Source organism: Fopius arisanus, unplaced genomic scaffold (assembly GCF_000806365.1).
Source record: "Fopius arisanus strain USDA-PBARC FA_bdor unplaced genomic scaffold, ASM80636v1 scaffold00001, whole genome shotgun sequence".
NCBI classification, from domain to species: domain Eukaryota; kingdom Metazoa; phylum Arthropoda; class Insecta; order Hymenoptera; family Braconidae; genus Fopius; species Fopius arisanus.
Genome location: NW_011887740.1, coordinates 5,270,400 through 5,292,982, shown reverse-complemented (window position 1 = coordinate 5,292,982; position 22,583 = coordinate 5,270,400). Strand labels below are relative to the sequence as shown.

The 22,583-nt window shown below is 38.7% G+C and overlaps 4 protein-coding genes and 1 long non-coding RNA gene across 6 annotated transcripts; 1 reads left to right on the top strand and 4 right to left on the bottom strand.

The window, feature by feature from the left end:
• Nucleotides 1-397: 397 nt before the first annotated feature.
• Nucleotides 398-3,946, bottom strand: LOC105264829 (alpha-tocopherol transfer protein-like). 2 transcript variants are annotated; one of them, XM_011301986.1, is made up of 8 exons: nucleotides 3,835-3,946; nucleotides 2,380-2,535; nucleotides 1,674-1,833; nucleotides 1,296-1,476; nucleotides 967-1,152; nucleotides 765-870; nucleotides 512-673; nucleotides 398-424 (listed from the first exon to the last, which is right to left on the bottom strand). In XM_011301986.1, exons 2-7 carry the CDS (start codon nucleotides 2,516-2,518, stop codon nucleotides 513-515), a joined length of 933 nt encoding a protein of 310 aa, XP_011300288.1. In that variant the 5' UTR covers nucleotides 2,519-2,535; nucleotides 3,835-3,946; the 3' UTR covers nucleotides 398-424; nucleotide 512. The 2 variants fall into 2 exon arrangements, with proteins under 2 accessions (XP_011300288.1, XP_011300280.1); XM_011301978.1 differs by having other exon boundaries at nucleotides 2,380-2,523; nucleotides 3,835-3,945.
• A 769-nt stretch (nucleotides 3,947-4,715) lies between these two features.
• On the bottom strand, nucleotides 4,716-5,965 carry LOC105264821 (uncharacterized). Its single transcript, XM_011301968.1, has 3 exons — nucleotides 5,815-5,965; nucleotides 5,258-5,488; nucleotides 4,716-5,190 (listed from the first exon to the last, which is right to left on the bottom strand). The coding sequence occupies exons 1-3, from the start codon at nucleotides 5,895-5,897 to the stop codon at nucleotides 4,875-4,877; spliced, it is 630 nt and encodes a 209-aa protein (XP_011300270.1). The 5' UTR covers nucleotides 5,898-5,965; the 3' UTR covers nucleotides 4,716-4,874.
• Nucleotides 5,966-7,485: 1,520 nt separating this feature from the next.
• Nucleotides 7,486-8,894, bottom strand: LOC105264813 (formin-I). The gene is made up of 2 exons (XM_011301955.1): nucleotides 8,825-8,894; nucleotides 7,486-8,766 (listed from the first exon to the last, which is right to left on the bottom strand). The coding sequence occupies exons 1-2, from the start codon at nucleotides 8,847-8,849 to the stop codon at nucleotides 8,138-8,140; spliced, it is 654 nt and encodes a 217-aa protein (XP_011300257.1). The 5' UTR covers nucleotides 8,850-8,894; the 3' UTR covers nucleotides 7,486-8,137.
• A 71-nt stretch (nucleotides 8,895-8,965) lies between these two features.
• Nucleotides 8,966-10,546, top strand: LOC105264803 (uncharacterized). The gene is made up of 3 exons (XM_011301932.1): nucleotides 8,966-8,977; nucleotides 9,077-9,159; nucleotides 9,225-10,546. The coding sequence occupies exon 3, from the start codon at nucleotides 9,267-9,269 to the stop codon at nucleotides 9,720-9,722; it is 456 nt and encodes a 151-aa protein (XP_011300234.1). The 5' UTR covers nucleotides 8,966-8,977; nucleotides 9,077-9,159; nucleotides 9,225-9,266; the 3' UTR covers nucleotides 9,723-10,546.
• Nucleotides 10,547-19,133: 8,587 nt separating this feature from the next.
• Nucleotides 19,134-19,685, bottom strand: LOC105264799 (uncharacterized). Its single transcript, XR_892018.1, has 2 exons — nucleotides 19,550-19,685; nucleotides 19,134-19,380 (listed from the first exon to the last, which is right to left on the bottom strand). It is a non-coding gene; the product is annotated as an uncharacterized lncRNA (long non-coding RNA).
• Nucleotides 19,686-22,583: the final 2,898 nt, after the last annotated feature.

The window sequence follows — 22,583 nt, the reverse complement described above, 5'->3', positions numbered from 1 at the left end:
TGAGGACGGAATGTCTAATTGATTGGTTATTTCCCGTTTATAACGTGAAAGCTGCAAATTACGAAGACATTTTAGCGCAATTAGTTTTTCCATTAGCTCCATCCTATTTTTCGGAATAACATATGACGAAATGATTGCCATTTATTTTTCATGTATCCGTCGAGATAATATAATTTATTGATAAATATATAATATAAATTATTGAAAAAGCAGTTGATTATTTATTTTTATAAGAATACATACAGTATGATTGAAAAATTATGGCGGGTATTGCATCCATCGGTCACTTATCTATCTCGGATATCTAATGTTTATGATAATGATTATTATTGTATTTGAAGGGCAGCGGCAGCAACGCAGGTTCTCTCCGACAGATGGTACCACAGAATTCGTTTCTGGAGATTGATAGCATTTTTATCATGTCCTGTAATATTAACGACGGAATAAAAATTTGAATTCATGTTTTCCAATATGAAAAGCGATGAATATTCAATATATCATGATAATCTACCTCAATCAATATTCAACTGTCTAAATGATCCCTGAATACCCCCCAAGTCAGCAGCGAGCGATGATGATGATGTTGGCAATCTGACTTTCTCATTTGTCCTGCTTACTTTTTCCTCCCTCAAGAGCCAGTCCCTGTTTTTCTCAATTTTCATCCTCCAGGCGTCTGATAATTTAACGCGATAATTATCTTCATCATCGTATTTACTATATAAATTTAATTTTAATGATTGATGATTTAATGACTGATAACTGACCATTGAGCTCGTCCATGGTGCCGGCTTTGCCACCCCATTCATTCGGTAAAATGTCTTTATTCATGTATGCGGCGAGTTCTTCACCACCCCCGGTGTGTATCCGGAACTGAGACAAATCAAAGGATCAGTAAATTTATAACTGATTTAATTTTACTCGAGACTTGATAGATTCATCGAGATGTCATTTTAATTGATTCGGTACCTTTTGTATGAGCTTCTCCTTGAGCAGTGGATAAAAAATATTGAGTACTTTGCCAATGAACCCCGGGGCATGGAGGTAATAAACCCTGTGCAATCTCAATGGCATGCTATCCTGAGCTGCAAGCATCGCCTTCCTCACAATCGGTTGCGTCGGACTGCATTTAGCAAAATGAGCAGCAGTCCAGCCCTGACCCGCGAATTCAAAGATCGAAAAAACGAGCGACAAAATTATAGACGTCAATACAAGAATTTTATTTAATCTTATTCAATCTTAATCTTAATTAATAAATTGATTAATTGATTCGATTATTTTCGTGTAGATGTTTTTACCTCAAGATCCAAGATCATGACGTTGGAGAGACATGACTCATCGATTAAACGTGCATCCATTACCATTAGAATACGACGCGTGATCGCTTGGATAGAGAACCTATCGATTGATCTGTCTTTCAATCGTAAAACAGTGACACGATGGCCTTCGTCAGTTAACGATGGCAGAACAAAGTATTGCCTAATTACGGATAAAATCAGAAAAAGTACATGAGCAATGAAAATGACACTGTTGCGTTAATGAGGGGCAAATTGATTGTTATTATCACATAATGTGAGTAATGCATTTTTTTTTGAGGACGTGAAGTATTTTTGTTCAGTTATGCCTTTGCAGTAGACGAAAGGGAATTTTCAGTGGAAATTTCGGCGAATACTTACACAGCATCGCAGCATTCTTGAACGTTACGACTCAGAGGATCACGATTGGCAAAAAATTCAGGCAGGGCTGATCTAGCGCTGAAATAACGCTCTAAGATCATCTTGCAACGTTCGATACTATTTTTACACCCGAAAAGGAATTTCTCCAGTCTCGCATCATCTGTGGAGTTGAGGAGGAATGATTTATTCAATTATTCATAATCATTTGAAATCGGAAGTGAATTAAATTCAGTTTTTCATGAATTTCGATTTGATATTCAAAGTAGATTCGACGCTAAGTGCTGTCCATCGACGAAACCCAGTAATCCAAATTGCTACAACCATTTTCAGCTGGAAGGTTTATTATTTTATTGGTTGAAAAATGGAGTAACGGGGTCCACGTGAAAGCAGTAATGGAAGCAATTAGCTAAGGCGTAGTAAAAAGACTGAGACGTCTTCTATCGAGGCAATTAAAGGCTTAGCATAGCTTCAAAAAATTCAAATGTCGCCGCAATTAACATACATGAAATTTTTCATATAATTTAATTCACTACAAAAAGCACTTTTATGCTGAGATTAAATAAATCATTGACCGGAGTGAATGGGTGTTACCCAATGTGCAGATGTTAATCAACATTTTTTCGTACCCACATCATTCTTAGAAGCTCCCGTGGAATTTGGATAAATAAAATAAAAGGAATATTAATAAAAGTATTGATGAGCTCACCCATGTGATTCGGCAAATGCGGCTGTTTGGATAGCCATTCCCGAATGGCCTGGATGTCCCTCTTCCTCATCTCTGGATTTGGAGGTATTTCATCATCAATCACCTTCTGTTGCTTCACAGTCGGTGGTAAAAGCGTCATCTTTCCTACAATAAATCCGAAATAAATTACATAACTTCTACATAAAACTACATATAATTGTGCCGAGCGAATGATTATTGACTCGAGGTTTAAACTCAAGTCCAATATTGACAGTTATTATTTATTCTCTTTCCTATATTTATCTTTGTTCTACGCAATTATGAGTGTTTTCGTGAATGAGAGTGACTAAAAAGAATACTAGTCTGGCCATCAATTTTTTTTTGCATCAGATCCTTGCAGATAAAGGAATTTTTCGAATTATCATAAACTGCTGTCTTTTGTATTTTTAATTCATTGAGAAGTTCATCTTTGTTGATTCTCCAAATGACGTAGGAAAGTTGCAGTGTTAGGGAGCAGTTCGACTTCGATTGCAGAAAACTGTGGCCTAGTATTTCCAATTACTGTGGTTTCAGAACAGGTTTTCAGTTGGCAAGTGTAATGCAAGTGTGAGCAATTTAATCTTATAAAAAGTCAATTTTATCCTAGGTATCCCACTTTATTGTCTTCAACAGGCAATCAATCAAAGGAAGAACCAAGTTGTGATAGATTCATTTTTTCCCATGGAGGAAATTGGTTGAGTGATAGTATAATCTTGAGGAATTATTTGCATTTATTGATTAACTTATATGTTGGTAATGCGAAGATGCTGAAAGGGAATTGGACACAACAAAAACTGGTTTTTTCCAGCGATCAGACTTATTATAATTGAAGGTCGGCCGGAGAGGGAGAAAAGCCCAATAATAATGCAGCCGCTTATTTTTGCTGGTACTTACACATTGTATTACAAAATTTCGTCAAAAAGCCTGTAATAATTTAGAGCCTCTCATTTGTAAAAAAATAGCCAGCCGCAGCTTCATTATATTCATTAGATGTTTATCTACAGATCGTAATCTCCTTGATCTGCGCAATTGCTATTATCCACGTGGAAAATGATTGCAAATTTTCACTTTGTGATTCTCTTTTTGTGATTTATACAAATCACGAATGCATCTATTCGCTTTTTCAAATCAAACACTTCCCCTAAACTTATATCACTCGATTTTTATTGAACATATTAGATCGTTATCTTTTGATTACTCCCATTTCAATCTACGCAATTCATTTCACTCTAAAATATTCAATAAAAAAAATCATGAGATTTTAAATTGCCACTTGCATTGAAAAACAAACAAAAAATATAATCGTCAGCTGACAATTGTTAATTTAAAATTTTTAAAAAGAAAACCACGAAAATTCATCGAAAAAGGGCAAATGGCGAATAACGCTGAACCATTACAACGAAATATTATGACTTGATTAAAAAAAAATCTACTCACTGTTTAACTGAGAGATAAAGCCAACACTGGAGAGATGAAAAAATCCCAACTGTCACCGGCCTTATTCTGTCGTTACCAATTGCAAACTCCCGACTCTTATGCCTTCGGAATTTTTCAACCAGGGGAATGGCATCGACTCTTTCTCAAACACCACCTCTCCCCCTACCATTATCCGTAAAACTTGTGTTCAATACATAGAGACGAAATGTCACATACCCCGAAGACACGTAACTAATTTGTCACCCATCCCCATCCCCAAATCGTGAAAAACCGATTAAGCCATTCGACATTCCCATCAAATCCCCATCCCACGAGTACTTTTACCAATTTCTTTTGCACATGCAACTCGAAAATTAATTTTTTTTCATGGCTCGTCCCAGTGACAGACAAGTGGGACACTGATACACGCTTGAATCGTCACGTTCACCATGACACTAGCCATTACACCTCAAGTACCTTTTCTATTCCCAAATCCTATCATAATCGTAAACATTTGTACGAGTGTCATGTTCTCATCCTCATGTTCTCGTGGTCCCGCAAACGCTCGCTGATGAGACACTAAAATTCCCGCTCCATCACTCAATTTCTCTTTTACAATTCACTCCATGTCTACTTGAAATTTTATTTTTCAATTGATCTAGTAAAAAAGTAAAAGTTCAATCATTGGAATTATACTTGGTCTACTTTACTGAACCATTTCGACACAATCAAGACATTCGTTGATTCAGCGAATTTGGCGGAATTGAAGATATAGAACGTCAGCTCGTAATTCAACAGTCAAGTTGAAAAACGTAAACACGATGATTTTTTTCATGTTCTGTAAATCATGGAGCTGTCTTATTAATAAAGAAAATTATGAAGAATTATAGGAAGCATTGTAATTACACAATTTTACATAGTGAAATTAACAAACAAAATTAATTTAGATTTCCACTACTAATTTTACAAAAAAAATTCAAAGATTCTTCTTGATTGTGCAACGCAAGTGGAAAGTGTTAATCATCAGTAATAAATGGCGTTAGCCCGACCCAATTACGGCATTATGCGTGACAAGCAGAATTTTCGTCAGATTTATTCTGCACGATAAATTCAATTCGTCTTTCTGCATCGGGTGGGACACGATATGACAAGCAGTCAACAGTTGCGGATTGCTTTGCGGGATCTCTCTCCTTATCGATAACTTGCACGACTTTCTGAATAGTTGAGACCTCCATCACAACCGTCGATTTTCGATTTGATCGTCTTGATGCTGAATTGTGGCCCCTCTGGGTAAAATCTTCAGTTGATGTTACTTTGCCACAACAGATTGGCTCCAACTGCTGATGGGTGTCCCTCTGATCTGGCTGTGCCATTACTCTAAAAAAAATTCATTAAAAATCAACAGAACACGTGATTTCTGAAAAAAAAAATAATCAAATGTTACCCTAAAGATTTAGTCTCTGACTCCGCCATCTGCATTTCGGATTCACTCTTCGGCTTTTTTTCCCTCGACCTAGACATATGCCGTTTTTTCTCCGCCAACTTGGCTCCCAATTTTTGAAGACTCATTTTACTCCTGAGGATTTCATCTTTGAATTTTTTCTTGATCTGCTCTTTCTTCACCGACGAGGATTTAGCTGTACGCGTGCAGCAATGATTTTTTTTATGTTGCAGCCTGCAAGAGAACGGCATGACCTTTTCCATTAAAATTTCCACCAGATGAAATAATTTCCATCCAAGTAGAATGCTTCATTAGCTCTCCGAAATATCCCGTGATATTTTCCAATAAATTCTTCTCATTATAAATCATGTCCTCATAATCAAAAAATTTGTATGGCCACTACAATTAGCTCGACAATTATCCCCTGCCACTCCTCATTACCCCCCAAAACTCTAATGACGAAATCCTCTGCATTAGCTAAAACCATGCCGACTCCCACAAAAAAAATAAAGTGAAATCCGTCTCTTATCAAACCTCCAAGAGAAAAAGAATGAACTCACCATAATGCACAGGTCGTAACAGTCGTGCTGAACATGAAAAAGCAATTTAAGAAAGTAAGCATCAAAAGTGGCTCAAACATCATGAAATAGTGATAAAATTTGGCATAACTCTTAACGAAACTGTATAAACAAAAAGTTGTTGTCCAATGCCCGTGAAATTGCCCCTGAATAGTGAATCGAATAATCGATCAATCGATCAGAGGCGTTGAGGCGTTCTATTCCATGTAATTTGCCTGAATTTGCCTGATTCCCCGGAAATGTCGGTCAGGGGTATAAATATACGACGACAGGTATCCCGCAGTGGTTAATGACAAAACGTGGAAACGGTCGTTGAATTTATCCAGCACTAGCTAGGGATAGGCGACAAAAAGGCACCCCAGGACATCCCTTTGGTGGTGATTCAATCGAAGCCCTGAGCCCTGCGGGATGCCCCTGTCACCCCTGCGGATGCTAAATTTCTCGTGATACAATGCATTATCATACCCGTAATAATAATAATTTCAAGAGGGGTGCAGGGTGAAGATGGTCTCGTTGCATCTGGTGTCATGTCAACAAAAATTCCGGATATCTTCCTCCTGATGGGTCATGCATTTTTTTTTTTTCATTGCGGTTTCGTAATGCTTTGTGCTGCTTTGTCGTGACGTTTGGATACTCATTCATCGGAGAATTGATTTATTGAGATCTATTGTTGTTATCAGCTTATTAAGTATTTTTATTTTCAATGCTCTTATTATTGATGTGCCCTGACGTGCGCAATTGCGCAGCATTCGTGGAAAATTTGCGCTTCGACGCTGAAAATCAATGGTAATATAATTGAATTAAATAAAAATCAACTGATCGAAATTGAAATAAATAAATAAATATCGGTACCAACAATTGTATAGAATAAAAAAATTCCAGATTTTCATTGAAATTTGAAATACCAATTTGGATTTGAAATTTAGATTCTCATAGATTCGTTCAGTTTTTCCAGAATAGAAGACATTAAATCCACCGATTTTTTTGTTCATTTTTTTATGGTCCTCTCAGGATGTACATCGCGGTCACTTGTCGCCTCCATCTCCATTCTCTTCCTCAAATACCGAAGAATCAGCCCGAGGGGAAGAATAGATGGGAGGGAAAAAAAAAATGTCAAGTCCCGTGGCCTCGTCTCGACCTCCTACTGTTCTATCATACGTGACTGTACTGTCACGGTATTTACCGCATATATCGAAGCCCAGATTTTCTCCCCCAAAAAATGCTCCATCCCCTCGAAACCTTTTAATTTATAGGCAGAAGACCTCACAACGCGATCATGAACTCCCACGCCATTCACGAATTATGAACCCTCTAGCATAACTTCTTTTTTTTCTCGACACCTGAGTGAAAACCGCAATTTTTTTTCTCTACTCCTATTGTCCACGAGCTCCGAAGAGTCGTCTCGTTTCACGCGTCATTTTTTTTCAAGCAATGAAAAATGTGTAGCCCCATCAATTCGATATAAAATTCCGATTTAACTTCAAATAAAAATTAAAAAATAAAGAATAAAGAATGTAAGAACTCGAATAACTAATGAATTTAAATTATTTTGATCTGTTTGAAATTGAATTTATGTAAAATTTGGTGTTTACATAGTTTGTTGAATTTGGAAAGGAAAATATTTCTTTGAACTTTTTTTTTCTACAGGTGCCTTTAAAAATTCAAAAAATGCAGATTTTCATCTCCAGGTGTGAAAGGTGTGTACAATTGATGAATGAATTCCATCGAGTCACGGTATTTTCGGTGAATGGCCATTCCAAAGTGACACAGATAATCATTACGCGAATGATGACCTTTTAGACGCTTGTAAAAGTCCCATGAGACACGAATCATCTCATTGAAAGCTACCGAAAAACGCTTACAAGGGTTGTTCATCAATGGGCCATAGACATTGACTGGAAGTCGAAGCCATCGGTGTCCAGGAGAGGGGCCCATTAACGTTTACGTGTTCATTGAGTCGTGCAGAGTGTAGGCTGGAGAGTTGTACGAGGGCCCACAGGAGATTTCATTGAGTGGCCAACCCGTAACGAAGCAATTTCACATTCCTCAATGGCATCCTCAAACCCATACCGGTTACTAGCTACACTCGGGGTGAGCTTTTAAATAGCTAACGATGAATGAACATGAAACTCTACCCCAGGAGGTGATTTTTACGTGGAACTTTTAAATTATAAAAAGAAGAAAAAAATCCATTTTTCACTGGCAACACAAAACTATTGATAATCTTTGACATATCCGTTTGGAAAAAAATATTTTCCGAACTAGAATCGAAGGAAAATATTTATTTTCACAGATGTGCAGTTTATTACTTCTTTTTCTTTGCCTTCTTGCCTTTTGTATCTTTCCTCACCTCTTCCTCCTGCTTTGGTGGCTCAGGGGGTGGAGGAGGCAGAGAAGGGGGAGGTGGAGGAGGCGGGGTAGGAATTCTCTCTGGCATTTTAGGATATCGAACCTCCAGTTCAATATTCCGGTGCTTATGCTCCTTGATATCGGGCTTTTTCTTTATTCTCATCATGAAGATGTTTTGATTGCCAATGGCGATGTGATCCCGTTGAATCTCTTGACTCCCATTTCCCTCCAATTGTGGATGAACCATGATGGTACGTTCATTAGAATTACTGTGATCATCACCTAAATTGTACGAAATTATTTCAGGTCTGAATTTTGGATCGTCGCTGTGCACTTGCGATCGGGAATTTATCCTGAAGATAATCTGATTGTTGTCACCGGCGTTTATGAGCTTTGGCTCTTCGTTGGACGACGGAATTCTGATTTCAGGTATTTCACAGTCACAGGGCGGCTCCCACTGTCTTCTCTTCAGCTTTTTCTGGTCTTTCTCCACGCGAATTAGAAGCTGATTGCCGATTACCTCAGCACCTATTTCGTGGTAATGTTTTTTTGATCGTCCAGAGGAAGACTGAGGACATCCACACGCTAAAATATAAATCGACTGACCATTTTCGAATTCAGACTCGGAATCCCTTTTACTCACCCGAAAGTTCTAAAGTTTCTTGCATTTTATTTCACTGGATGATTTCTCTAATTGTCAAGGTTATTTTTTTAAAACGTGAATGTAGATATGGAACGAAACAACTTCAATCGGTTTATTGTAAATTTCGTAAAAACGTATCGATCAAAAATTCTGGTGAGAAATTGAATAAATACAGGTCTTGGGCAATTCTTTAGCGCAATATGAATTCTGTTCACTTTCTTTTCCCCTCGGCTGATACATATTCATCTGAAGATAACCATGACTCATGTGGATGCGGAGGGTTCCCTGATGAAGACATTAATTGCAATCAAGTTGAAGAAGAAGAAGAGCCAAAGGTCGATGGCACCCCATAAATCACCACATAATATTGATCATAATTTTGATGAATCAATTTTTACAGATAAATTCTGAAATAGTGGAAACCGGCTGTCCATACAAAGAGATGGAAATAATAATCAATGACAATCGAATGGTCCTGAGAATTCAGCGTCTTCCACCCTCTCCAAAGGAAGAGTGGGAACCTCCATGCGATTGTCTTCCTGGGGGGGCCCCCCAAAAAACGGAGCCCCAAACTCAAAGAGTCATTACAGCAGCTCCCATTCCACCTCATCAATCCACCAATCAATCCCCACCGCTCGTTTCTTCAAGACCAATCGATCTCGTTGATAATCCCAACATGTTTCTCCTCAAGATCCGCAAGCGTTCGGAAACTAGTGATAGAAAACGGGAGAATCTTGACCTGGAATTCAGAACCCCCAGGCCGTGGCTCCCAAAGCCCCCCGAGAAGAGAAAAAAATCATTTCGGGAAGAATATGAAGAACAAAAAGAGAATCAAGCCATTAGTGAAGACAATGTGCCACCGACTAAGCAGAAAAAATCGAAAAAAGGAAAAAAATAGAAATCCAATTGTTTAATGAATTGATCATGAAACGATGAATGCAGCAATCCGATTTTCTACTGCATTCTCCTCGAAATTATCTGAACAATAATCGATATCTTCTTTGACTACTGAATTTCGACAGACCTCAAATAGAGATCAATCAAATGGTGTCTATTGTGTTTAAACACAATGCCCCAAGGTTCTTCAAGAAAGGATCAGCTACTGGTGATGATCAGCAGAATAACAGGTGCCAAAGGTACCTCCATGCAATATCGATATTACAAAATCTCTTTAAGCCATTACCAAAAAATTCCACACCTTTACACGAAAAATGTATAACCACTTCACGGAATGATTAATGCACTGGCAGTTTATTGCGTGGGTCGGACACTTAAGTTCCCAAGAGGTCTATCACGAAATTCCAAAAATTTATCAGGTTGGAAGGAAATTTTCTCACGAGTCGAAGTAACTTTGGGTCAGGTGTTTTGTCAATGTTGAATGGTTGTGCACTGATCGGGTCATTCATTCTGGTCTGCAGTCACCCGCCTACTACGAGCCCCATTTTTAAGTAAGAATAGCACACACTGAGGTCATATAGACTCAATAGAAAAGGTAAAAAAGAAAATCTCCAGTGAAAAAATTGACAAGAGAATAAAAACTATTTCTCTTGCCGAGTGTATTGTACTCGAGGCAAAAACGATTATGATCGTTTATGGTTGATGGTATTATCCATTGAAAAAGTAACAGTAGATTGCAGGTGACATTCCTGGCATTAATTTTAGAGGACAAATTGTCGTGATGAGTGAGGCAAACACTTTGGTGGTTATCAGTGATTAAATTTGACTGGAGTAAATAAAAAGGCGTAAAGCAATACTTTCACCTTTTCACCTTTTTACCTTTTTGCCTTTCTGCTTTTTTTTTCCGCAGAGATGCCATTGACCGATTACCTTTGTCAAGTTTAAATGATTTTACAGGTACTGTCACAATATTTATCGTCTTAACAACCGATAGCGGGAACCACCAGGTGTATATACAAGAGAAGTGTAACTTTTCAGGAATTGAGTTGTTACTACGGCATGAGGAGAGACACATTAGCAATTTAAAATTGTTATAATGGTATACACAGACCCCTCGTGGTGGTTCCGTTGATATGTTGACACTGTGGGAAGAGGATGCTCTCTTTGTTGGCATTAAAGTGAAAAAGTCTCGTCGCTTGGAAATTGGATCAGCTCCATTGTGCTTGCCTCTGGGCTATTTGATGTCCCATTGTGCTTTCTTCGTCTCGTTGATAGTATTTAGTAGAGTTTACGACATTTTGGGGTAATTTATTGCTCCCGGGGAGGGTGAATGGATCAATCGTTTGTCGTCGAAACATTTTTATCTCGGACACTCATCCACTGTCATTTATTTCCATTGCATACTGTAAATTTTATTTTTACAATATTGCTTGGATATTTAGGGTAAATTATATTTTTCTCATCTTTCTATTGGTTCGATTTTAGTCGAGCGAACAATAGTATGAAGAAATTCTTCGAATCATCGTTAATGGTTGAAACCCATTCCATTGAATTGAGAAAGTGCCATCACTTGGGAGGCAAAATCTTATAGTTTCCCTAGTCCCTTCGGGTGGTCCTGTATGATAAAAATGTTTGCCTAACGTCATTGTTGCGCATTTGACACTCGACCAGTTTTTGTTATATTTTAAAAAGTGTTTAGGCCCTCTAATAGACGCCCCCGTGGGGAGGCTTGTGTACAATTTCTTCTCCCCCAACTGGCGACTCCACAGTGATTTCCCGATTTTTCATCTTTTTATTCTTTCACTCTGAATTCCAACATTCTCTGACTAAAATCCACTGGGATATCCCATAGATCAACACGTCGACGCACGCCAGGACGTCCAAGGGATCTGATATTCTTAACGCGTTTCTTTGATTTCTTTATTACCATTGAGGAAAAGTGGATTGGACAATGCATCAAGCGGAAATTGTCATCATTTTCTGATGTTCACCATTCAAGACTGGAGATAAGAAGCGATAAATCCATCAGAAAATTCAATACACAAGTCTGCTATTGCTCTGGTGGATGTAGAGACTGGGGAATTTCAAATAATCCTGATACGTTATCCGTCGTTTAAGAGTTTATTAAATAATGTACAATTTTCTGGTAACAAGACCGAACTTTATAGACAGGATTAGAATGATATATTCTTTTTAAAAAAATGGTAAAGAAGTAGCTGAAGAGGTTTGAAGATGTTAAAGTGGGTAAAAGGGAAGCGTCACGTTGTTGTTGACTCTGTAATCCTGAGTAATCCGTTTTTTTCCCCAGGTCGAAAAGCCGAATGGGCTAAACGATCATTTAGCCGGTGGTTGAGTGAGTTGCAACGATGGGGATGATCCGGGGGTATTAGGGGTAAAAGTACGGGTAGAGTGACGGTGGATAAAGTGCATAGAACGAGAAAAACCATTGAAAAGATGAGAGACTGGGGAGACGAGTGAGTGAGAAAGGTAACGTGAATATCTCTGGTGGGGTAAAATAGTCGTATATCTGTTGGACAGTAGGGGGGTGTCAGCGAGTGAACTAGAGGCCAATGTCCCAGCAGGGTTGCCAAACTACCCCTAACAGCTATTTTACTCTTCTCTTTTCACACAACACCGTAACCCAACAATGAGTGTGAGAAATCTTCAGATAAATGAAAATTCGTGACAAATGTCATTTCTCCTTCTCCTATATTTATACCAACTGTTGCGCAGACAAGAATTCTCCTCTCACGCGTCAAGCATCACTCATTTATTTAATCTCAACGAATTGTTATTAATTATCAATTTTTGCATTATTATTGGAGTTAATCTTGACACTCGAGTTATCCAATCAGTAATTTTTTTTAATATTCTTAACAGCAGCTGTTTAAGGAATATTATGTTTTTGGATTGTGATATTTATTATTATTTATTTTATATAATGAATATTTTATTATTTAAAAATCGTCGTTTGTGGGGGAAAAATCCGTTGATATTTGGTGTCTTACCCCTCCCGATGGAGTAAAATCCACCGCAGAATCGACCATAACATTCATAAGCAAAAGCCGCAGTTTCCCCTTCGAGGGCAAGTGACACTCTCGTATAAAAAAAATGTACGAAGAAAAAAGGCTGATAGGGGCCTTGCAGTAAACCAAAGTGTTTTGTTCCCTTTCGGTTTAATATGATGCGGAGGGTAGACCCCGGCATTGCGTGTGTCGCATAATTGAAGAGGAGAGAGCAGGGGGTGGCTCTCGTTGGAAAAAGGGGGTGAAAGAGAAAAGCAACCCCTCGTTCCGCAGAAGGGGCTGGAGCGATCCAGCGAAAAGGGGGAGATATACAAAACGCCGCCATGCTTGATTTAATCGAGAGGAAAATGGTGGCTGCGGGACACATCCTGGCCATTCCATCTTTTTTTTCCTTTGTCCAAATGCCAAAATCTCGCATTTCCGGAACGCTAATATTTATTAATCCAATTGTATTGGTATTCCGGAGAAATCACGTAATAAGTCGCCAGGACAGGGGAAAAGGATTGAATAAAAAAAAAAATCAGTACTAACTGGAAAATTCGGTTGGACAATTTCTGTTATTTATTGGGAAATTGTACAATGAATATTTACAAAAAAGTGATAGTCTTTGGAAAAAATATATAATTCAGATAATGAATGTATATGATTTGTTAGAAAACATATCTGTCGCTTCCCCTCATAGAGCGGAAATCTAACGTCACTTTGTTCGGTTAAATCCCGATTGTATTTACAAGTATACAAAATTTACAGAGTTATTGAAATAATAATCTTTGGGAAAAGTAAAGAACATAATGCCGGATCCTCCACAATTTCTTCAAAAATTTATAACGCAATTTGGTGGACGAATCTGATAATTGAAAATGTTGGAATAAGACGGAACAGCGTGCGGCGATAAATGACTCCCAACACCGTAGGCTGCACCAGGAAGGGAATATGGTCCTCTGTTTTCGTGAGTCCTCACATGTTTTTTCAAATGATCCTTTCTTCCAAATGGCTTTCCACAAATTAAACAGGCGTATGGTCGAAGTCCCGTGTGAATTCTCTTGTGTCTCGTCAACTCTTCATTCCTAGTGAATGACTTTCCACAACTTTCCGCGTCACATTTGAAAGGTCTTTCGCCTGGAATCAACCAAAAAAAAAAACAAAGAATTAGCTAAGATATAAAACTTTAGGAAATTGCTATTGCTATTATTTTTTGGGATAAAGGATTTTGATATTTAGCCAGCCCACCAGCAGCAAGATTTTAAATCTCGAAATGACCCATGAACAACAAAGTCGTAATAAAAGTACAAGCCCCAAGAACAAAAGGCTGACTTGAATGAATCGATGAGCCTTCGAGGTAATAACAGGGGGCATGAGAGTACAACAGGTATGAATGACAACTGGTCAATGCGTAAACAATACTCACCGGTGTGAATCCTAATGTGTCCTTTGAGCTGTCCATTATTGCTGAAGGCCACATCGCAGTACTGACACTTGAACTTCTTGGGTCTGAGCTTCTTGATCTGTTTGGCAGCGACATCCTGCTGATGAATCATCTTAATTGCCTCCTCAATGCTTGGATACTGTCCCATAGGCAGATGCACCCCATACTCATACAATTGTGCTCGATAAGCCTGATACTGTGCGACGTTATCATTGGTCAAGGGTGCAAGATAATCGGGACAGATCGATTGATAAGTCGGTGTGAAGGCAGACGGCGAACCGTGAACGGTGGAGAAGGCACTCGTGGAACTGCTTCGTCCTGTCATTGAATTATCTCCAGTGGATTGAGTATCACTCTCCTGTGTTGACTTGAATACCAACTTTGACAGCATATCGAGACTACCAGAATCGGGAAGATCACCGCCACTTGTTATCGAGCACGATGATACACTCTGGGAGTTGGATGTCACACTGTGATTATCATCCTCTGGTTCACTTTTAACACTGGGTACACGGGGTGGATCTTCTCGATCCGCTGATGGCCCGTTCCAGGGTCGGAAAAACGAATTTTCACCTTCACACATGGTTTTTATCAATTCTATCTTTATGCACTTGAAAATGTAAATTTTCAATCGGTCAATTGATTTATTTTTATAAAAATAGTTGGCGTCGATTTAATGATTACTCTGATGAGGTATTACAGGTAATTCAGGTACGTTAGGTTGAATCGAGGGTACGAATAAGGTACGTTATTGAGGCACTGTGCTGGGTGCAGCTTGAAGTCTGCGGTTGTACTAGTGATCGGAGGGAGACTACAAGGGTGTTATATATACCGGTGTCTAAGGGTGAGTGCTGGTAGGGGCGGGTCCCCTCCTTCTGCTGGTTCTCATTGGGGCACACGAGGGTTGGGGGAGGGATGAAGGCTCTGCGGATGTTTTGGGGCCTGGGGGCGAGGTTGTCATGCAGAAACGGGCACGTGGGGTTTTTTCCTGTGGATGTGGCGTGAATTAATCGGCAACCGCCGAAAAACCGATCTGGGGTTTGGGGTGAATTTCGGGGGGCATACGTGCCCACGTGAAGGGGGATGTGGGGCTGATGGGAATCTTATTTGATTTGAATTTTTGTTATCGAGTCGAGATGGTTGGGTGATGAATAATTTCGAGGATTCATTATTCTAGTCAGGGGTAATTGTCTGGATTTGGGGGAAGTTCTTATTTTCTTCTACAAATTGCCAATTCTCTCTTTATCGATGCTGGGATACGATAAATCTTTTATTTGAACCGAATAAATTGTTTATAAACTGTTTAAATAAATAATTACTTGAATATGCTTTTAGGAATTAAGCAGCATTAATTTTAAAAAATGGAAATAAATTTTAAATTAATGGGGAATAGTAAAAAATTACTATTTTTTGTTTATAAAAAACTTTGGGAGTAATTTTCTCGATCTTCGATCCATGCTGTAACATGGAGAGAAATATTCAAGAATAATTACGGAACATTTCAGGTAATACCCATGCGAGAATGGCTTTCCGTGAATTTTTATGGAAATATGAGGAAAAAATCTCATGATTTTTCAGGAAAGTGTAAATTTTAACAGGAATTTCACAAATCATTATGTTCAAGAATTTTTATGTAATTTAACATTTCTCAAATGTTTTTGTGGATAATTGTTATTAGTCTTTTCTGTTTGGAACAAAGACAATTCTCGAAAAGTCCAAGTATCAATAGCCTGGAGTGGCTCGCAGGCAGTTTTGACATTCATCAGAATAAACTGTGAAAACGTACCCACACAGTAGTTTCCACATATTCACCGATACAGTATAACAACCTAGGGTGGAAGCAAGAGGAAACGACTAGACAGCCGGGAATTGTTCGATTTTGGCGGGTGAGTCGACCCAAGTGTTACGATAAATCAACGGGTGCCCGAGGGTGCCCCAGGACTCCACCCCCACATCAACCCCCGGCGTATACACGGGCACATGACACGGGGCTGTAGATCTATTCAAACCGCCATTGTACCACCAAAGTGCCTCACTTCACCGACGTCAAATTCTCAGCCTCAAAGAAACAATCATCAAATGTTGAATTATCGAGTTTAATTCGTTAAAATAATTAAATATTACGATTACAAAAACGAACGAACGTAAACGGCGTCGGAGATTCTATTTCATTCACTCTTGAAAATAATTATACCAAATTATTTGAACAAAGGTCTTCATCATCGGTTGAATTATCCCGCTCGTGAGAAGATTGAATGATTAAAAGCAATTTCCCATGATTTTCCTCATTTTCCTGATTTCAACCACTCACATCTGCCACATTAATACGAAGGACTAATTTTAAATGATGTCAAAAATTAATGTTTCAATTTCTAAAAATCTGTAATAGCTAAAAAATAAAATACGTGGAATTATTATTATTAATTGTCGAAGTATAATGAATAGCGTTGAATTGGGTGAAAAGAGTAGAAAAGAAGAAAGAAAGAAAGGAAGAAAGGATAGTTCTGAAAACTTGATAGATAAATTCTGAAAACTGCTTTCCCGACGAATCCCCGAGCCTTAAATTCTATTGCTGTCGCGTCAAGGGATTGTAATTCATTGACCATTCACTATTGACAGATACCAGTCTGAATGATGAAGGAAATGCGATCGCATATCCCGTTAATGAGGACTCGTGCCGGAGGGTTTAATAATCAGGGATTTTTGAAAATACCTGCCCAATGTCATTCCCCAGCACGTGCACGTCATAAAGTTTATGAAGATTATCGAAATCCTTTTCCCACAGGACCCGCAATAAAACCCTCTGCCTACCACTAAACAATGGTCTCTCTCCACTCAAATAAAAACAGACAGCCTTAGGATTAGCTACCTGCGGCCAATTGACAAGTGGGCCACTCCCTTTAATTACCCACCCATACAATTGGACATGATATTAACTCATAGCACGAGTTCCGAGAATGTTAAAAGCACCCTGGAGTCAAGGTGTTATATTATTCCCACCATTTTACTCTAGTTTTACCCATTCACGGTGTTCCATAAAGTGTCCATTATCTTTGACCTTCATTTCCGAGGACCCAAAGCAAACAATACGAGTGTCTACGGATTATGCCGAAGACGACTGGTTCGTCATTCCCCGATTCACTGGCGGCAAATTTCAATTAACTGACTCTGCAGGTTGTAACACGAAAACGACCGATACCTAGGGTTTTCAAGTGTCATTCATAGGAGAATTTTATTATTTTAACCGATCGGTCATCCGTCTTATTGCTGTCCTAGGAAAGTCACAATAGTCGTGGTAATCCCACGATTCTTTGAATTCGCATTTGTCCCGTGTTTGGTCTGATTTTTTTTCGTCGGACATTTTCAGTCCTTGGGAAAAATTTCTTGCGTCAACTTTGGGATGGCATGGGGATATCTTTTCTGAGGTGAAATATAAATATTGGGTTTGAATGGATTCATTCATGTTTCAGTTTGCCATTTTAAAATGTGAAGGTCTAATGATTTTTTTTTCATGATTTCGTACAGTTTATGATGAACAATAAAAAAAAATGGATCATTGGAAAATAACATGTGTTTGGAATGGCTTCGAATTAAGTCCTGGGGTTTTTTTTTAGTCACTTCCCTCTTCGCCTGTCCAATCCGATGATGAATCAGTCGGTGTCTCTGAATTATCCCCAATTTTACTAGTTAATTTTTTTAGTTTTTTCCAACTTGGATATTAATTTTTTATTCATTGCGAGCCGAGGGGAGAGAGTGCTCCGGCTGCTTTCACCGTGAATCCTAAATTTGTGGAATAGAGAAATGGCCTGTACGCCCTCGAAGGGCCACAAAAAAGGCACGTGTGTCATTGCGATGATCGATCGGAACAGATTACGGGGTTGATCTTGACAACCGGATGATCCATCTCGATTTTTGATGGTTAGAAGCTTTCTTCATGGAGTTGTGAGAGTTTTGACAAATTTGATTTCTAAAGTTCAACTCCAGAAGAATGAAGAAATACAAATATTACTCAATATTTACTCATATTTTTTTTTCTTAATTTTTTTTTCCCACAAATTGCATTCAATAATTCATTGAATTTTTAGTACAACTTTTAAACTTCAAATGGCAATTAAAAATTCCGTGATTCGCCCCAGAAGCCGTAATTTTATTGAATTACGAAGTTGAATAAAAAATGTAAGACCCAATTTATTTTTAATTGCATATTTGAACAATGATCACGTATTGAATGAATTTATTGAAATCGTAAAAAAAGAATTGAATTTTTCCGTGTGTAGAATTTTGGTGGTCTAGTCTAGTGTAAAACGGTCTGATTCCCCCTCCACAGCAGTTGTTACTACGGGGGGGTGAGGGCTGCCCTGGGATTGGATGTCCACGCCCTGGTGGGAAAGCCCTCGAATTGCACGGTCTTTCCCCCAGGCTCTTAAAAGTTGGTTGGGCACATCGAAGAGAGAAACGTATACATGACATTTCAACCCGGTGTTACCCTCCGAGGGCCTCTTTGGGGCGCGGGATCGAGCCCCATAAAAGCCTTAAAAGGCATTCTCACCCTGCTCCCCCTTTGGGCCTGGTGTCATCCTGCTGTGCATTTTTCAAATCCACCCTCCACCCTCCATCCTGGAACAACGAGTGCAACACGCACAGTCGACGCCCCTCCGATGGCGGGGCAAATTTTATTATGTCCCTTCCACACCAATGAATTTCAACTACTTTTTTGCCGTTTGAACAAAATACTATATTAACGAACTAACGTACTACACGAAAATATATAAATAATCATTTATCATGATTTATTAAATAATCTCAGTGATATCCCGCATGAAAAATAAATGATCCATTAATTATAACTGAGATATCCTGAGATAATTCATATATATTTCTGGGTATATTTATTTTTATGTGAGATATCTAGAAAAATGAAGGGAGAGGTTTGTTTTATAGGTGAGACATGGAATAACTGTTTTCATTTGCAATAATAGCTTGAGAATTTATTCTCAATGATCATTTCCATTTTGAGGTCAGATTTTCAGAAGGAGAACTTAATCACTTGATATTATCCCACCTCCTGATTTATTAACTTTATTATTGCCGTGATCATCCTGTCGCACATAAACATATTTTTGGAGGTTGATTAAATGTTGCACGGCACAGTTTTTCGACGCCTGGTTCACAAGGCTCCGCATCACAATCAGCAACACTTTCGCATTCTAAAATAACAATATAATAATTGAGTCGATTAATTAGAATAAGATATTCTCATTAAGCCGTGCGAAAAAGAAAAACAATTACAAGAATTTTTTCATAATACAAAGTCGCCGTAAAAAGAGTTACCGTATACTTTTCAGTTTTTTTAACAGTAAAATAGTGTATACTTACGTCTCACTTGGCCATCCTGCCCCTCGACCATCGAAATGTACGTAATGATCATTACACTGATCACCAAAATTCCAATAATAATTCGGGATGCCATTGCAATTGAAAGAATACCAGGATGCCGTTTGAAGATCAAGTTGCGATTATCGGGGTATTTATATCCGTGAAAAAACTGACATTGGTGTTAGGTAAATTATTATCCACGATAACTATACCTAACTTGGAAGCCCATGTCGTTCTTCAAGATAAGATAGAAACAATGGTGGATAATTGCTGGCGATGTCCGCTAACAGATATAAAAAACAAGGAATAATGCCAACAAAGTACCGTAAACTTGAGAAATTATATGAAAAAACGCATGGGCTCACTTGAAAATAACAAATACCCCACAGCCAAGAAATTTCTGCCAAAAGCCTGGACAAAATTTCACCTTCACCAAATCAAATGGTTCATGTGAGAAACCCCCATTTTATCGATCCATTATCCACACACCTCAGTTCCAAAAACTCGAGGATTTATAACCCACGGAGGATGGAATAAAAGCCACGCGCTCCTCGATACCATGAAAACGAAGAATCCTCATTCACTCATTCCTTCATTCATCGTGAGATACAATGAAGAAGGACCTGGCACCTGAGCATCATCACCGCACCAAAAGTCAAAATCAAAAGAAAGAAGGAAAATGAGAGAAAGGAAAGAAGAAGAAAAAAAATTCAATCTCCTCCCCTGACGAGGATTCGCCGTCACCTCACCCTCAGGTCCACCAAAATACCAAGACCTATATAACGTAGACCACAACACAGGCCTGACACAATGGTCCCTGCGTCTATTCTTTGCTTTCCCAATAAAAAAGTGAAAAATATGTTATATGGAATTATTTATTTTCCACCCTCTTACCTTGTGCTTTGCTATATCTCTCTTGATTGTTCTTCCGAGTGTGAAGATGTGACGTTAGAACGGAAAACGCGTGCGTACAAATAAAATGGTGAGGATATTTCATGTAGAATGTGGTAGCGGGCACGGGCCATCTGGCTTCATTCCACTGTCGGCTAGTCACATGATCATTCGCTTGGAAAAAAAATCTTCTTTGATTAATGGACAACGATGCGGTTGCATTGAATTCATACGCAGCTCAAGTCCACCCGGTGTTCACTACCAAAATATATCTGAGAGTCAAAGGAACCAGTCGTGTTGAGGGCTTGTAAAGATCATTTTTGTGGTGAAATTTGTGATGCCAGGTAACAAATACCAGCACTTTTGCATTCAACTCTTTGAATATTCAAGATTATAAAGAGAACGACTTGTATTATGAGCCCGGGACTGGTCAGTTTCTTTTTATCTTTCGCCGTTTCACCCTTTTTTCAGGTGGTAAATATCCTTTCAGCGGAATATCACTGGGGATTTCACGCTCATGACTGGCGAAAAATTTGCGGACTATTTTTGAAGCTCTTTCCATTTTTTAGTGAAAACCTCGGAAATAATTAGTTTCTTCTTCGTTACAGATCACAGATTTATTTGAATGGTTTCAAGGTGAAATATTATTTTCTAGCATCGCTCATTTTCGATATAATAAAGGCGAGGTAATTAATACCACTAATGAAGATTTCATTGTTGAGTAGACTCAATTCATCGTTCACTCCTCTGAATGAAGATTCATTTTGGCTTGCATGGAAACTTTTGGAAGGTAAATGGAAACAGATTGAGTGCTCTGGAAGCTCTAGGTGTATATCGTAACGAATCGGTATTAGTCACACATCTCCATTCCTCCCCAACTTCTCACCCGTACAATAATATCAACCAAGAGTGCTATATGATGACCGCGAGGCAGTTTAGCCCTGTTTGGTGTTTAGCAGAACCCTCCGAAAACCATAACAAATTTCCTCCCTTTTTTTTCATTCACCCCTGGTGGTCCCTCTCCAAGACATCCAGCATCTGCAACGCGTAACCGAGCGAGACTAAATACTTGAATTAAGGTTTTTAAGAAGTCATAGAAGGGATCAAAGAATAATTTGATAGAAGCATATCGTCGAGGGATTTGGGAAAAAGATTATTAGTGGAGTTGACCGTTTGGGCACAAAGAGAAATTCAATATGGAAGTCATTGAAGAAGAGATTAATTATTTCGTGCAATAACAATGATATTGAATTAAAAGAAAATTAACAGGTTTGTTAATGGAATCTGGGAACTTGTGTCAATATTACGATCGTAATTCTACATGGACTCTGAGAAATGTTCTTTCAGACTGAAAAACGACAAGTGGGAGTGTCAAGAGTCACTTCCAAGTATCAAGAGCACTTGAAGCTATTGAGACTCGGAAGAAGAATCAGAAAAAAAATGTATCGAACAAGTATCGGGGATAAAGGAGGCTGGATGAGAAGTCAAATGACAACAATGGGATCACGAGCCACGCCCTGGCACGCCAATCGAGTGGATTTTCCTAATACAAATGGTCACCAAAGAGGCATGAAACGTACCGCAGATTGAAAATTTCACATGTATTCGGCAAACCAGAGGGATACTCAAACGTTACTCCAGTAAATTTGACGTTAACTAAATAAACACATTTTCTCGGGGCTTACGGGATACTTTTGAAGTGGTGATGATGCTTGACGCCAATGCCCCGGGTGTCTTTTCATCTCATTGTCGTTGAGATGCTGTCGGCACCTTTTTTGTCAAAGCGACGGGATACATTTCTCTACTCTGCTCCCTTTTTATGTCGATTCTATGTGAGTCAATGCGAGTTTACCCCACATTCAACCATTTTTTTATCCTTATTTGGAAGGGAATAAAGACGGGTAAACCTAGAATCATGATTTTTTTTCTCTTCGGCACCTTACGTGGATAATGCAAACGTGAAAATCAAAGACACCGCTGGATAGTTTTGATTCGAGTTCAAAGGGGAAATTAAGGCATTTGAGCACTCGTTGTTGTAATGAAATTTGAACTTTTTCATGTTTTTCAAAATTCCCCGCTGTCCCCGGAATAATTCCGCTGTTGAACATTGCGTACTTTTTAATTTGGAAAATCTCAGGGTCAT